Source organism: Carcharhinus amblyrhynchos, chromosome 15 (genome assembly GCF_965287045.1).
Source record: "Carcharhinus amblyrhynchos chromosome 15, sCarAmb.v2.hapA, whole genome shotgun sequence".
Lineage (NCBI taxonomy): Eukaryota > Metazoa > Chordata > Chondrichthyes > Carcharhiniformes > Carcharhinidae > Carcharhinus > Carcharhinus amblyrhynchos.
The window spans coordinates 71,973,838-71,988,591 of record NC_137338.1 but is presented as its reverse complement, the minus strand read 5'-3'; the positions used below and the strand labels follow the sequence as shown (position 1 = coordinate 71,988,591).

Genomic DNA, 14,754 nt, shown 5'->3' with positions numbered 1-14,754 from the left:
TCCTCAACTCACTTTCACCATTTCTGGGGATAGATTGCCTAATAATATTCATAAGCCCACTGACACCCACAGCTACCATCACTATATCTTCTCACACCCTGCTTCCTGTAAGAACTCCATCCCATTCTCCCAGCATCTCCAACTCTCTCTCTCATCTCAACTCGCATCTATGTTAATGATGTTGCCTTCCACAACAGCATTTCTGACACGTGTTCCTGTTTCCTTAACCACACATTTCCGCCCGCGCCCCATTCCTGGTTGTTAATAGGGCCCTGACTGTGTCTAACCCATTTCCTGCACTTCTACTCTCACTCTTTCTCTTCCCTCATAGAACCTCATTAAGGTTCCCCTTGTTTGCACTTTCCACCCCACCACCGCCCACATTCAATGGATCATCCTCTACAATTTCCACCATTCCCAGAGTGATGCTGCCACCAAATACATCCTCCCCTCCTATCATGCCCAACACCTCATCCCCTTTTCTCAACACTTTTACCATGCAATTGCAGAAGGTATAACACCTGCCCTTTTTGTCTTGTCTCCTTGCTGTTCAAGGACCCCCCCTCACCGTCTCCTGGCCAAGTGCTGATTTACTTGTACTACTTCCAATTTAATATAATTTTACTCACAATACAATCTCCTCTACAGTGTCAACCTATATCATATTTTCACGTTTTTGCTTTGAGAGTGAACCTTTGTTCTGCTATTAACACTCACTCTGGGCCCATGCTTCTGTTTCCTTATTGGAACCATGATCAGTAGCTTTGCCTTTTGTTCCATGTCATCTATCCCAGGTCTTTGCTAATAATCAGCTCACTTTCTCACTCTCTCTCTCACTTTCTGTCTGTCCCTCTCTGTCTGTCCCTCTCTGTCTGTCCCTCTCTGTCTGTCCCTCTCTGTCTGTCCCTCTCTGTCTGTCCCTCTCTGTCTGTCCCTCTCTGTCTGTCCCTCTCTGTCTGTCCCTCTCTGTCTGTCCCTCTCTGTCTGTCCCTCTCTGTCTGTCCCTCTCTGTCTGTCCCTCTCTGTCTGTCCCTCTCTGTCTGTCCCTCTCTGTCTGTCCCTCTCTGTCTGTCCCTCTCTGTCTGTCCCTCTCTGTCTGTCTCTCTCTCTGTCTGTCTCTCTCTCTGTCTGTCTCTCTCTCTGTCTGTCCCTCTCTGTCTCTCTCTCTCTCTCACTGTCTCTCTCTCTCTCTCACTGTCTCTCTCTCTCTCTCACTGTCTCTCTCTCTCTCTCACTGTCTCTCTCTCTCTCTCACTGTCTCTCTCTCTCTCTCACTGTCTCTCTCTCTCTCTCACTGTCTCTCTCTCTCTCTCTCACTGTCTCTCTCTCTCTCTCTCTCTCTGTCTCTCTCCACAGATGCTGCCAAACTTGCTGAGATCTTCCAGCAATGTTTTTCTTTCAGATTTCTGTATCCGCAGTATTTTCCTTTTCTAAACCTCTTTGCCTGTCTCTTTTCAGACATTCTTAAAACTGACCTTTCTGATTGAACCTTTAGTCTCTTGTACTGGTTCTAAATAATATCATCTTAGCTAACTTATCAAATGCTATTAATATTCTTCGGAAGCATCTTGAGATGTTTAATACATTGAAAGTGCTGTATTGATCTAAGTTGTATTAGAGAACAGAAACTGGAATTACTTATTATAATTATAGTTATTGGGTCCTTTTAATATTCAGTTGTAGTTTGTCTCAGTTCACTATTATGATTTGGCAGACCTTGGTGTGTAGTATAACTGCCACCCAGCCAAGGCTTCATACCCTAGGATGCATCTGGTCATGATTCATCTATTGTTGGTGACTGTGGTATTTCAATTAGAACCTCCAAATTTTATGGAATGAAAAATAAAATTGTGAAAATGGGGCAAATGTTGTTTCTAGTGCACCAGAATTGCCAGTTACTGAGCACAAGGAGTCAAACATGTTATATTTTATATATAATTTGTGCAGAGATTTGGAGAGGATATGCATAACAAATGCTGCACCAGTTTTCCATTCATGCACTGGAGTGGAACTTCAATGTTCTGTAGGGAAAACGTTTGACACAAAATCCCTGATCTCTAGTTGTTAATTTTCCACATGATCAACTGGGCAATGTCAGCTAGAGTGCAGTCATATCGCAATTTCATGCAATTTGTTTCTCTGTTTTGACATTTTCTCTGCCTCTGGCTGCTGCTACCTGAATATTGAGCAGTCTTGGATGAGATGATGGATAGGTGAACCTTCTCCAGCCTCTGGTAGTGCTGTGCAAAAATGGACTTGTTTGATGACTTTTATCCTTCTGCATCTCTGTGTGGCCAGATAATATTGAGAACACTATTTGCAGACTCCAGCCTCATGGCCCTGTGGCACAACGTGTTGGTACACTAACCTGCTGCTATGTCACTGAGCACTGGGATCAATGTGCTTAATGTGAATTTATAGCTCTAATTTGATTCCCTTGAAATAATTGGTGCATAATCGAGGGTAGCTGTGCATGGAGTGTTACCTTAAATTTATTACTTGGTCAACACTTCAACCACAATGACACACTTCTGTTGGCAGGAATATTGCTTTAGAAGTAAATTCTATGCTCAAATTGGCTAATGTTAATAAATACATAATATTATGTTGGGGATAAGTTGGAGAAGCCATTTAGCAATTGCCCAAAATCCCAAACAGTTCCAGATTTAGCAGTGCAAGGCTAGTTTTAATGGCATGGTATTGAGGAAAAGCTTAAGAGAATTTAACTGTTGAGGATTGTATTTATGGGCTAAAGTGCAATTGATAATGGTAGCAAGGTCAAACAGTACCTGTTAGTATTTATTTGAACTGATTACATTAAGCCATGTTGTGGGAATTAATGCTAACAGTTCTCCTGATCATGACGTTTTGCTGGTCTTGTCAAATGCAAATCCTTAGTCCAATAATATTTTTAGAGCTACAGCTGTCCTTTAGCAGGGGTCAGGATGGCAAAACAAAACTAAACTGCTGCAATCAATTTTAAAATCTGATTCAGTGGATTAAATTTGCAATAATTAATGTTTGGTATCTCTGTCTTTCCAGCTGTTCTGTTTATGACTGAGCGATTTGAAATCATATTGTATAGGCAGTTGTAATATGTCTCTGTGCAACCTGTCACTTTACATAAGCCCCTGGATGGTTTGGGACAAAAGAGAAAGCAGAGCCTGGTGCTGAATTCTTAGAAATTGTCAGGTAAGAAAGCAATGTTGTGCACTGCAGGAGCTTTTATAGTTGGTGGCCAGAGATAGTTATTTTAAACAGCGACTTACTTTGCCAAATTACTAATATTTCACAACTCAAGTGTTCATTTAGAACAGTGTGAACAGATTCTGGCAAGTCTTGTGTGTCGATAGTTTTCGCACCGTAGAACTAATCATTTTCTTTCTCTTGAGCTTTGGATTATCTGTTACCTTCTTCCCCTCCTTGAATGATTTTGCTGGCCAAGACAGTCTTGACAAGGCTGTACTGGAACTAGAATAAATATGATGATGTGTTGGTTGATGCTCTATTAGATTTTGTTCTCTATGTTGCCCTTAAGTAGTTAAGTAGATAAATATTTTGAGTGGCGTGTTGCTGAGCAATAAAAACCTAAGGGCAGTCCAGATTTAGTATAGGCAGCCAACTTAACTGGCAGTAGGAGACATCTCATTGGTCCCAGTTTTCCTGTCCCCAAAGAGGGATAATCAGTTGAATTCCTGCATTAGTTCACTATCCAGTGACGTGTTGGGAAGCGGATGCATTGACAGGATTGGACTTGAATTTTTGAGTTTTCTTTTCTCTGTCTCCTGTGTTTGTGCCTCTGTGTAAATCCAATTTCTTTTAATGTTAATTAGGCTGGGCTAACACATGGAGAGGGATATGCAAGCTGACCCATGTTCAAAAAAACGTTGTAAGGATAGCCTGAGCAATTACAAGTCAGTCAGTGTAATATCAGAAATGGGCAAGCTTCCAGAAGCAATTATTCGTGAGAGAATTAGTAGTCACATGGAAAAATCTAGATTGATTTGGAACAGCCAGTATGGATTTTCAAAGGGGGGGGGGATTGTGTTTAACTAACTTGCTAGTGTTTTTTGAGAAGGTAATCAGAAGGGTTGATAAACGTAATGCTGTTGTAATGTGGTGTACATGGACTTTCAGAAAGCATTTGATACAGTGCCATGCCGACTTGAGAAAAGTTATACCTCATGGAATAAAAGGAACAGTAACAATGTGGATACAAAATTGGCTGCATAGTAAGAAACAGAGAGTAATGATCAATGGATTTTTTTTGGGCTGGAGGAAGGTTTGTAGTGATGTTCCCTAGGGGTCAGCATAAGGATCCTTGCTTTTCCTGATGTATGTTAATAATGTAGATCCTTGTGTAGGAGACAATTTCAAAGTTTGCAGATGGCACAAGTCTTGGAAGTATTGTAAACTGTGACAAGGACAGTGTAAAACTTCAAAAGGAAAGAGACAAGTTGGTGAGGTGCGCATATAGGTGGCAGACAAAATTCAATGTGGAGATGAATGCAGTGATATATTTTGGGAGCAAAAACACAGGTAAATCGGGGTCTGATTAGGGAAAGTCAGCATGGCTTTGTGAGTGGAAAATCATATCTCACAAATTTTAGTTTTTTTTTAAGGGGTAACCAAAAAGGTAGATGAGGGCAGTGCATTTGATGTCTACATGGACTTTAGCAATGCCTTTGACATGGTACCACATGATAGGTTGTTGCATAAGGTTAAATCTCATGGGATCCAGGATGAGTATCTAAATTGGTACAAAATTGGCTTCTTGACAGAAATGATGTGGAGATGCTGGCATTGGACTGGGGTAAGCACAATAAGAAGTCTCAACACCAGGTTAAAATCCAACAGGTTTATTTGGTAGCACAAGCTTTCGGAGCACTGCCCCTTCATCAGGGGAGTGGGAACTGTGTTCGCAAACAGGGCATGTAAAGGCACAAACTCAATTTACACGATAATGGTTGGAGTGGAGAGAGGGTTAAGCACAGGTTAAAGAGATGTGTATTGTCTCCAGCCAGGACATTTAGTGAGATTTTGTGAGCCCAGGGAAGTCGTGGGGGTTACAGTTAGTGTGACATGAACCCAAGATCCCGGTTGAGGCCATCCTCAGGTGTGGAACTTGGCTATTGGTTTCTGCTCAGTGATTCTGCAGAAACTGACAGCCAAGTTCCGCACACATGCCTGCCTGCAAGTATGGTGGAGGCAGGTTCTGTCAAGACATTCAAGAGGGCATCACGTGATTACCTGAATGGTAACAATGTGCAGAGGAATGGCACCGAGTCATGATGATGCTCATCTGGAGAGCTAGTGCAGAAATGGTGGGCTGAATGACTTCCTCCTGGGCCCTAACAATTCTGTGACTCATTGGCAGTGTATCACCTGCCTGCACCACCCCCAGGGGACAGTATTTCTTTATGCATACTGCATGTCTGTTCCAATATTTTGTTGTTTGTATTCTAGCTCTCGCTAAGTTCACTCATCACCTTTTATGCTGACTGACCTGTCTCCTGGTCTGGGAACAGCTTGATTATTATTCTTTTAAAAAATTGTCCTTATTTTGAAATCCCTTTGTGGTCTTGCCTCTCCTTATTTCTAACCTGCTGCAGCCTTACAATGTGAGATCTCAGCACTCCTCCACTTCTGGTCTCTTGTGCATCTATAACTTTCATCCTTCCATCATTGGTGGATGTGCAGTCTGCTGCCTGGGCCCTCAGATCTGGATTTCACTCTCCAATCCTCTTCACCTTGTTCCTCCTTTAAGATGCTCCTTAAAACCTATCTCTTTTACCAACTTTTAGTTCACCTGTTTTATTATCTTCTTGTGTAGCCTGATATCAGTTTTTGTTTAACACTGGTAAAGTGGGGTGTTTAGTTACTGAGTTCTCTTGAGAAAGCACTTATCTGCATAGAAATATTCCTGATAGTTTTAAATTGGGCAGGAATCTGAATAAATTTAATTCACATCTGAAACCACTGAGTTACTATGTCTTGGTTAGTAGGTCTGTGCTCACTGGGTTGTATAATCGCTCATCATAAAGATTCTAATCTCTGGTGATGGTTTATGTAACTGTGTGTCAGGTGATCCAAGTGCAGTGACGTCACTGCCTGGCTCTTGTTTTTTTTCAGTTGCCAGTATCCAGCTGGGAAAGTGTGTGGAACAATCTTGCGTGTAAGAAGCAAATGAGTTTATCCGTGCATTGAAAACCTGCAGGCTTTACAATATACATGTGGGTTCTGGACTTTACAACCTGCTTGTGTTTTCTGATCATCCTGTAAAATGCATGGCGCTGCTGTACCTTAGAAAATATGCCTGGTGTCTCAGAATTTTGTACGTTGGAGGGTTGTGTGTAGATTTGTTCCTTGGATCATGCAACGTAAGACTTTATCAATGAAAAATACAGTTCTCCGTGCTCGGGGCCGAGACAGAATGGCCATCAAAGTGCTATTTTGGGAATTGGAGCAACATTTGAAGAGGTATTTCTGAAGTAGATTTTTGAAGCGTGCCTAAAATAAAAAGACATTCAAAAAATTAATTAATGTTTAGCAATCTCGATATACACTTCCTTTTAGATGAATCTGTATTGTTTATGCACAGATTAAATGTTATAATATTCTAATGTAGATTTCATACTTAGTAATTTGAAGTGGATTACTATTTTAGATAGTAATTTGCCTCCACCTATCTTTGACAATTTAAGTAATTATGTACTGTACCATGTCCCTACGTCTGGAACGCATTACTCCACTGCACTAAGTTGGTGAATATCAACATGTTATGTTTATTATGATTTTAAATGTTTTGCTGGATAAAGGTGGATGCCCCCTACTTTCTAGAGTGCTAGTAGTGCCCTCTATCATCCATTGTTGTTCCATTGCATTACAAACGATTCTCCGGGACCTTGGTTGATACAAAATGGTGAAAGCTGGAGTTGACTTGTCAATTTCCCTGCTTTAATTTTGAAACCGCCTTGTTTTGTCACAGTATTTTGTAAATAATTTTTGCAATTGACATGGACTTTTCATCAAGTGGACATTTTATTTCAGTACCTTACAGCTGTTGTTTGAGAGCAATACACTTATACATATAGGCTGTATTGTGAACCAAATGGTTTTTACTGGGCATTCTAATTACAGGTCATGGGTAAAGATCATCAGCTTCTTCTGGGTCTGTTATCCACATTGCAATCGAAGCACGAGTAACCTAAAATTCACTCAAACAGTGATCATTGTTTTGTACTAGAGTCCCTACAATCCGAGTGTAGGCAATAAGATTTGTATAAATATTACTATTCTTTTGTGGTATGAGCTTTGTTGCTGAAGTTTATGTAAACAAATATTTAATAAAATCAACTCATCCCTATAAAAGTCAATAATAGGGAGTTGCCCATGTGCAGTGTTATTATCATATCCTGTTGAGCTTCATTTTCACTTTACGTTTTACAAAATACCTGAACACTGTCTTAGCCTTCAAACTCCCATTATGCAAGCCTTTCGATTATAAGTAAGCAGTTTAGCCTGGGTACGTTTCTCTTCGTTGTTTTAAGAATATTGGCTTGATAATGAGCATTCATTCAGGGCTCCAGAATTTATTGTTCAGTTCCTGCTTTTCAAGTCTACCCACCCTGCTTGTTATGAAATGCACCCAAATTTGTTCTAATTTAATTTGGCTGTCTTTCAGTACATACTCCGAGGTCCAAAGATAAATGGTGTTAGCTGTACTTTTAAAATGTCTACGAAAGTAACAATAAGTGCCTCCCAAATGTTTTCACGTTCCACAACCATATTCATGTACATTTATTTGCTAATTTTGAGCATCAAGGGAATGTGATAGCTGCTCTGTTGGAAGTATGAGAGAAATAAAACAATGTGATTTAAATTTTTGAGGATACTTCTGAAGATGGGAAGAATGGTTGTGAAGTTTAGAAGTTTCAGACTGCAAGCGTGTGATAGCTGAAAGCTACGCGAGGCCTACAGAGAATTTATAGAACTGAAAAATACAGGACTAAAGAAGTCTGCTTCACCTGCAGCTTTTCACCTCTAACTCCTTTCGTTCTCTGCACCCTTTAGTTTTGCATTTTGAAAACAAAAGGAATTTTAATCGCCCTTTATAAGAACGTGCAATCCCTGATTTAGCAATAGTCTGTAGCAGAGGAATTCACACTGTCACCATCCTTTTTCTCTTTACCTTGCCTGTTTTGCCTTGGTATGGCTGTTGGTAGTGCTGTCAGGTCTGTCACATTTGTGGATATGTGTCTTGCTCCAGAACTGAGTACAAAACTGAAATCCTAGTGCAGTACTGAGGGAGTATTGGAATGTCAAAAGTACAGTCTTTCAGATGAAGTGTTAGAGGCCTCATCTGCCTTGTCAAGTTGAGCTAAAATATCTCATGGCACCTTTTTAAAGAAAACCAGAAGAGTTATTCCTGGTGAACTGGCCAATTTTTATCCCTCAATCAATTGCCCAAAAACAGATTGTGGTTAGTATCAATTGCCATTTGTGGGAGTAAACCAGTTGCAGTATTTCCTACATTGTCAGTTACTATACTTCAAAAGTTAGTTAATTGGCTATGAAGCATTTTAGGGCATCCAGTAGTCGTGAAACATGTGATATAAATGCAAATATGTCTTTTTCCTTGCAATTACTTTCTAGACAGCTGATGTGGCACTTTGCTTTTGAATGCTTTTCGTAATGAAGGACCCACTAAGCTCTTAATCAAATTCAACATTGCCTCGTTGATTTTACTTTCTTTTACATGTTATTTGTTGATACAAAATCAAATTTTCTGTACAATCTTGACATGGATTAGTAAATTTGCTGATGACACCTAAGTCGGAGGTGTGGTAGATAGTGAGGAAGGGTGTCTTAGTCTACAGGGAGACTTGGACAAGTTGCAGAGCTGGGCCGAGAGGTGGAGGATGGAGTTTAATGCGGAAAAGTGTGAGGTAATTCACTTTGGCAGGAATAATGGATGTGTAGAGTATAGGGCTAACGGTAGGACTCTGAATAGTGTGGATGAACAGAGGGATCTATGTGTACATAGATCCCTGAAAGTTGGGAATCAAGTAGATAGGGTTGTTAGGAAGGCATACGGTGTCTTGGCATTTATTGGTAGGGGGAATGAATTTAGGAGCCGCAGCATCATGTTGCAACTGTACAAAACTCTGGTGCGTCCGCACTTGGAGTATTGTGTGCAGTTCTGGTCCCCACATTACAGGAAGGATGTGGAGGCTTTGGAGAGGGTGCAGAGGAGGTTTACCAGGATGTTGCCTGGTATGGAGGGGAGGTCCTATGAGGAGAGACTGAGGGATTTGAGGTTGTTTTCGTTAGAAAGAAGGCGGCTGCGAGGGGACCTTATTGAAACATATAAGATGATTAGAGGTTTGGATAGGGTGGACAGTGATAGCCTTTTTCCTCTGATGGAGAAAGCTAGCACGAGGGGGCATAGCTTCAAATTAAGGGGTGGTAGTTATAGGACGAATGTCAGGGGTAGGTTCTTTACCCAGAGGGTGGTGAGGGATTGGAATGCCCTGCCTGCTGCGGTTGTAAATGCACCTAGTTTGGGGGCGTTTAAGAGATCCGTGGATAGGTTTATGGATGGAAAGGGTTTGGTTTAGGTTAGAGGGTCATTGTTTTTTTAACTGGTCGGCGCAACATCGTGGGCCGAAGGGCCTGTTCTGCGCTGTTATGTTCTATGTTCTGTTGTCACTTGTGGAGCAATTTGAAGTCTTAAGATTTGCATTTTGCACTGGGGAAGGAGTCATTGAAGTTTAGTCAGGATAGTTTTCTTAGAAAATTGAGGTCAAGATTACTAGAAGCTGCTTTTGCCCTTTTTGAAGTGTTAACTGACGTCGCAAAAGATAGTATATGTTCACAGTAATCAGGTTTGACATCATTATCTTAACATTTGCCAGTTCACTGGTGCTCCTAATATTATGCCCAAATTCATCATCCAAAATGGATGGCAAATGTAAAGGATGGGTGGGCTTTGGAAGAAAGAATGGGAGAGAAAAGATGAGTTTAAAGTCGACAAAGAAGCAAGAGACTGAAACTATCTGAGTTAAAATGTTAGTTGCGCATACAATAAATGAACTTAGATCAATCGTGCTCATCACAGAATGGCTTTGCCAAGGTTTTTTTCCCCCTCCCTTCCCATCCCAAAGTAAAATGGTCACCTTGAAGCACATGGTGCCAGAGAAGCTGTTCATTCATTAACATGCCCCCTGCTCCTTTAATGGACGTGAAGTCTACTCTTGATTTTCAGTCTTGTAAATAGTAAGGCAAATTGAACCCTAAGGGAGAGAAAATTGCATTATTAGAGAATTTGAATGCAGTGTCTTGAAATTAAGAGAATATATTTTCCTATGTTTTCCTGGCCTCATTGCGATTCTTTCTTTTCCACTAATAAAACAGTGAGTAAGAAGCAGGGTTTATTGGTTGGATTATTGTCTGCATCAAGATCCCTTTGTTTGGCCAGTGCTAGTACAATCAGTGTATGTGTGCACCTTTTATAATCTTTTGTCACATCATTTCTAAAGGTCAGTCTTCTTGCACATAAATCATTCGGGCTATACCTTTTGTATTCTTCAAACTGGAAATATTTGCAATTTTAGTTGCATTAAACATGGTTTGCTTTTTGCAGGGTTTCTCTATTTTGTAATGTTCCTGTTGATTGACTCATTTATGGCAAGACTCTGAGGGCATAAACTAGTCCCGCCAGTTGAAATCCTTGTAGCTCATTTCAGCTGTCTAAGATGCCCCTGAAGGGTTAAGTTGTTAAATTTGCAGAACAAGTTACAAAGGCTTATTCACAACTCCTCCTTTGCCATTCTGATAGAGTAGAAGGGGTGTGGCTTTTGTGCTAGTCAAATTCAGCTTTGAGGAAACTAGCTGTCAACAAAGCAGAGTTTGCTCTCCCCACGCCTCCCCAAATAGCAATCCAATTCCGTGGCAAAGCTCCAAACGCCGACCTCAAAATGTTTGTGTTTCAAACTGGCATACAGTGGCATAAATTCCAAAATTTGCAAAGAACTGGATTAGACAAATAAAAGTTCATGTAATTCAACTAACAAATGGAATGGATGTTTTTAACTGAGTTTGTGCTTTTTTCCAGTCCTTTTTTCTACACGTTTGGAATTGAGATGTTAGTTGCGCATACAATAAATGAATTTAGATAGGGGAGCAAAATATTGCATTCCTATGTACCAGATGAAAAGGGAAATTAGTGATAATTGCTTTAAAACAAGTAAATGAGAGAGAGGAACTCAGCGCTGCAAATTGAAGTTTGAAAACTATGGGAATTTGCCCAACCCTAATTTGTGGAATGCAGTCCGTTATGATGAAAGTCCTGTTAATGTAGATGTAAAAACACTAGTGAATCTGTCTTCACAAAGCTCCTAACCAGATAATGCCCTCCTAGTTTTGAAGTTCAGTGATTGCCTCCAGGTTGCTTGTTTTTCTGGTGTACATCAATTGATTTTTAAAAATAATAAACATTCAGTGCTCTATGCCAAGCTTTAGATATTTTAAATATATAAAGGAGGTAGTGCAGTATCATTAACACTGTTGAGTGAAGGTATATAGACATTCTTTTCTATTTACTATTATGTTTCCATTGCTTAGAGTTGCACCTTTAAGGCCAGAATGGGTCAGGGCTGATGGTTCTTGGCTTGAGTTTAGTTTCGTCACTTAAAATTCATTCACAGCCCTATAATCCAAAGCCTTCACAGCGCACAAGCGTGATGTGGGAAAAATAGAACTGGCAGAAGGTAAGGGGGCATGGAGTTGGGGCTAGGGTGTTAGCGTGGATAGAGGATTGGTTGTCAAATAGGAGGCAGAGAGTGGGGGTTAATGGGTGCTATTCGGATTGGACGTTGGTGACTAGTGGAGTGCCCCAGGGGTCGGTGCTGGGGCCTCGGCTATTTACCATTTATATAGATGATCTGGAGGAGGGAACCGAGTGTATGGTGTCGAAATTTGCTGATGACACCAAGATTGGGGGAACGGCAAATTGTGCGGAGGATGTGGAGAGTCTGCAGAAGGATCTAGATAGGCTGGGCGAATGGGCCAGGAACTGGCAAATGGAATTTAATGTTGGCAAGTGCGAGGTGGTCCACTTTGGTAGGAATAATGGTAGGAAGGACTATTACTTACGTGGCGAAAAACTGCAGCAGGCGATGGTGCAGAGGGACCTCGGGGTTCTCGTGCATGAGTTGCAAAAACCCAGCCTGCAGGTGCAGCAGGTGGTCAGGAAGGCAAATGGGATGCTGGCCTTCATAGCGAGGGGGATTGAATATAAAAGTAGGGAGGTCTTGCTGCAGCTGTATAGGGCATTGGTGAGGCCGCAGCTGGAGTACTGTGTGCAGTTTTGGTCGCCGCACTTATGCAAGGATATTTTGGCCTTGGAGGGAGTGCAGAGGAGGTTTACTAGGCTGATACCGGAGTTGAGGGGGTTGAACTATGAGGAGGGGCTGAATAAACCAGGCTTGTACCTGTTAGAGTTTAGAAGAATGAGGGGAGATCTCATTGAGTCATATAAGATGATGAATGGGATGGATAGAATAGAGGTGGAGAGACTCTTCCCGCTCAGAAAGGACAGTAGGACTAGGGGGCACAGCCTCAAGATAAAGGGGGGCGGTTTAGAACGGAGTTGAGGAGGAACTTCTTCAGTCAAAGGGTGGTGAATCTCTGGAATTCTCTGCCTGTTGAAGTGGTGGAGGCTGCCTCGCTAAATATTTTTAAGACGCGGGTTGATGGGTCTTTGATAAGCGAGGGGATTAAGGGTTATGGGGAGAGGGCGGGAATGTGGAACTGAGCCACGACAGATCAGCCATGATCTTATTGAATGGCGGGGCAGGCTCGAGGGGCTAGATGGCCTACTCCTGCTCCTATTTCTTATGCTCTTATGTTTATGTAAAAAGCAAAAATTCTCTTTATACATTTTTAGCAATCTTTGAGAATACCCATCCAAGACCTAGACTCAACAGGTAGCAACTAAACTCTTATGTGGAGCAGGTTCCTGAATTAAACCCCCCGCCCCATGCTCTCAACCATCTGACTGGAATGCAGTGGTGCAGATGAGACACAGTTCTTTCAATCTATGCTATTATGATGTAGTATTTTGGTACATCAGTGCACTGTACCTTTGGACCATTCCCCCCCCCCCCCGCCCCACCCCCAAATTTAGCTATTAATCTCTTAACTGGGCAGGGGGGTAGCAGTTAACTTGTGTATGATTAACGGTCCTTTTTTTAACGATGGAACTATATCTCTCAGGAAGGATTGAATTTATAAACAAAGCAGTTGCACTGCACGTGGTGGATGAACTTAAGATGGTGGAGTGAAAACCACAACGAATGGGAGCCGTTTACCCCAATGGAGAGATTTGACTTTGCTATCAGTGGTGATGCTGATCAGAGGCACCAAAGTGAAAATCTTACAAATATTTGGAAAGTGCCGCTAATGCAGTTTGTAATGGGAAAAATAACATGAAAGTGATATCTAGTTCCATTTTGAACAGGTTTATACTTGGTTTGCTGCTTAAAATTTAATGGTTTTTATGCTGTAGCTAGCTGATGATGAATAACTCCCTGGTTCCTATAGAAAAGAAATAACAAAACGTGCTGGCTTTCTTGCTGTTTAATGAATCAGCAAGGAAAGTAGTTTTTATAACAGGCAGAAGCTATTAGTCTCAAACAAGCTAGAAAGAATTTATTGTGAAAGCTTGGTGTGTGTGCATAGTAACTGCAGAACGAAAATCAAGACAGTGGTTTATAAATGATATTTGTTATACTTGTGTCTTAACATATATTAAAGTACATTAGTACAGATTTCCTGCCTGCTTTCATGCCTCTTTTTTATATATATATATATATATATATATATATATATCAGAACAGTCTGGATTGTTCTGGAAATAGGCTAAAATCCAACATTCACAATGCAATACATTCAAACTAGCTTATGTGTTCCAAATCAATGCCAGTGAAAATACAAACTAATCTCAATTTGCTCACTGGCACAGATAAGACATTTTAGTCAAACAAATGAAAATCACATGGATACCCTATGTGACTGATTCTGTGGTAAACTATCTCGTCCTCCTCCTCAATCTCACTCTCCTTCAGCATCTCCTCTTTGTCCATTTAAATGGCCTTTGCCTGTTTCCGCTTTTACCTGCTGAATTGTAGTCAGAGAATCTCCGACATATCTTGTTGATCTGGGCCCTGTGTTACCTCTTGAAGTTCTTCAAAGGTCTAGTTATGACTGTCCTCCCCCTCCCCAATTTGTTTTCCCTTGTTGACATGTTGCCACTTGCTGTCACTTTGTAAAATCACCTGGAAACACTACTGCCAGATATTCCATGTAAATTTGTGAAAAATGATCACACTCTTTTCATATATCTGCAGTCTACTTCCTGAAATTTCCCTTTTAATATTTTCTAAATGTGGATGGTTGTCACCAGTTGTAATCATTTGAGTCTTACTGTACTGGCAAAATGTGAATGCTGAAATTTTGAACATGAGCTGATGACAACAGGAGTAGATCAACACACTTCTGACAACTGTACCTGCAGTACAGTTTTATTTATTTTTCCCCTAATATGGTTTGCTTACAGCAGCTGTAGAAATACTTTGTAAAAAAAAATGCACGGGCTCTTTTCTATGTAACAGACTTCGGAGGCTGATATCTTGGTCAGAAAATGAGCCACAAGCATTGTATTTTACTTGGCGAGTTTTTGTTTTATAAAAA

At 40.9% G+C, this 14,754-nt stretch overlaps 1 protein-coding gene across 3 annotated transcripts in view; it reads left to right on the top strand.

Annotated features, from left to right (window-relative positions):
* The window catches only part of LOC145353421 (TSC22 domain family protein 1-like), a 215,360-nt gene that overhangs the window by 168,765 nt on the left and 31,841 nt on the right, over nucleotides 1-14,754 (top strand). Inside the window, exon 1 of one of the 3 annotated variants that reach the window (XM_080204177.1) lies at nucleotides 6,130-6,480. The exons of the other annotated variants lie outside the window; for them this stretch is intronic. Coding sequence (XP_080060303.1) covers nucleotides 6,374-6,480 — 107 coding nt within the window. The 5' untranslated portion in view covers nucleotides 6,130-6,373. Of the gene's footprint in view, nucleotides 1-6,129; nucleotides 6,481-14,754 lie in introns of those variants that run through there. 3 annotated transcript variants of the gene reach the window in all.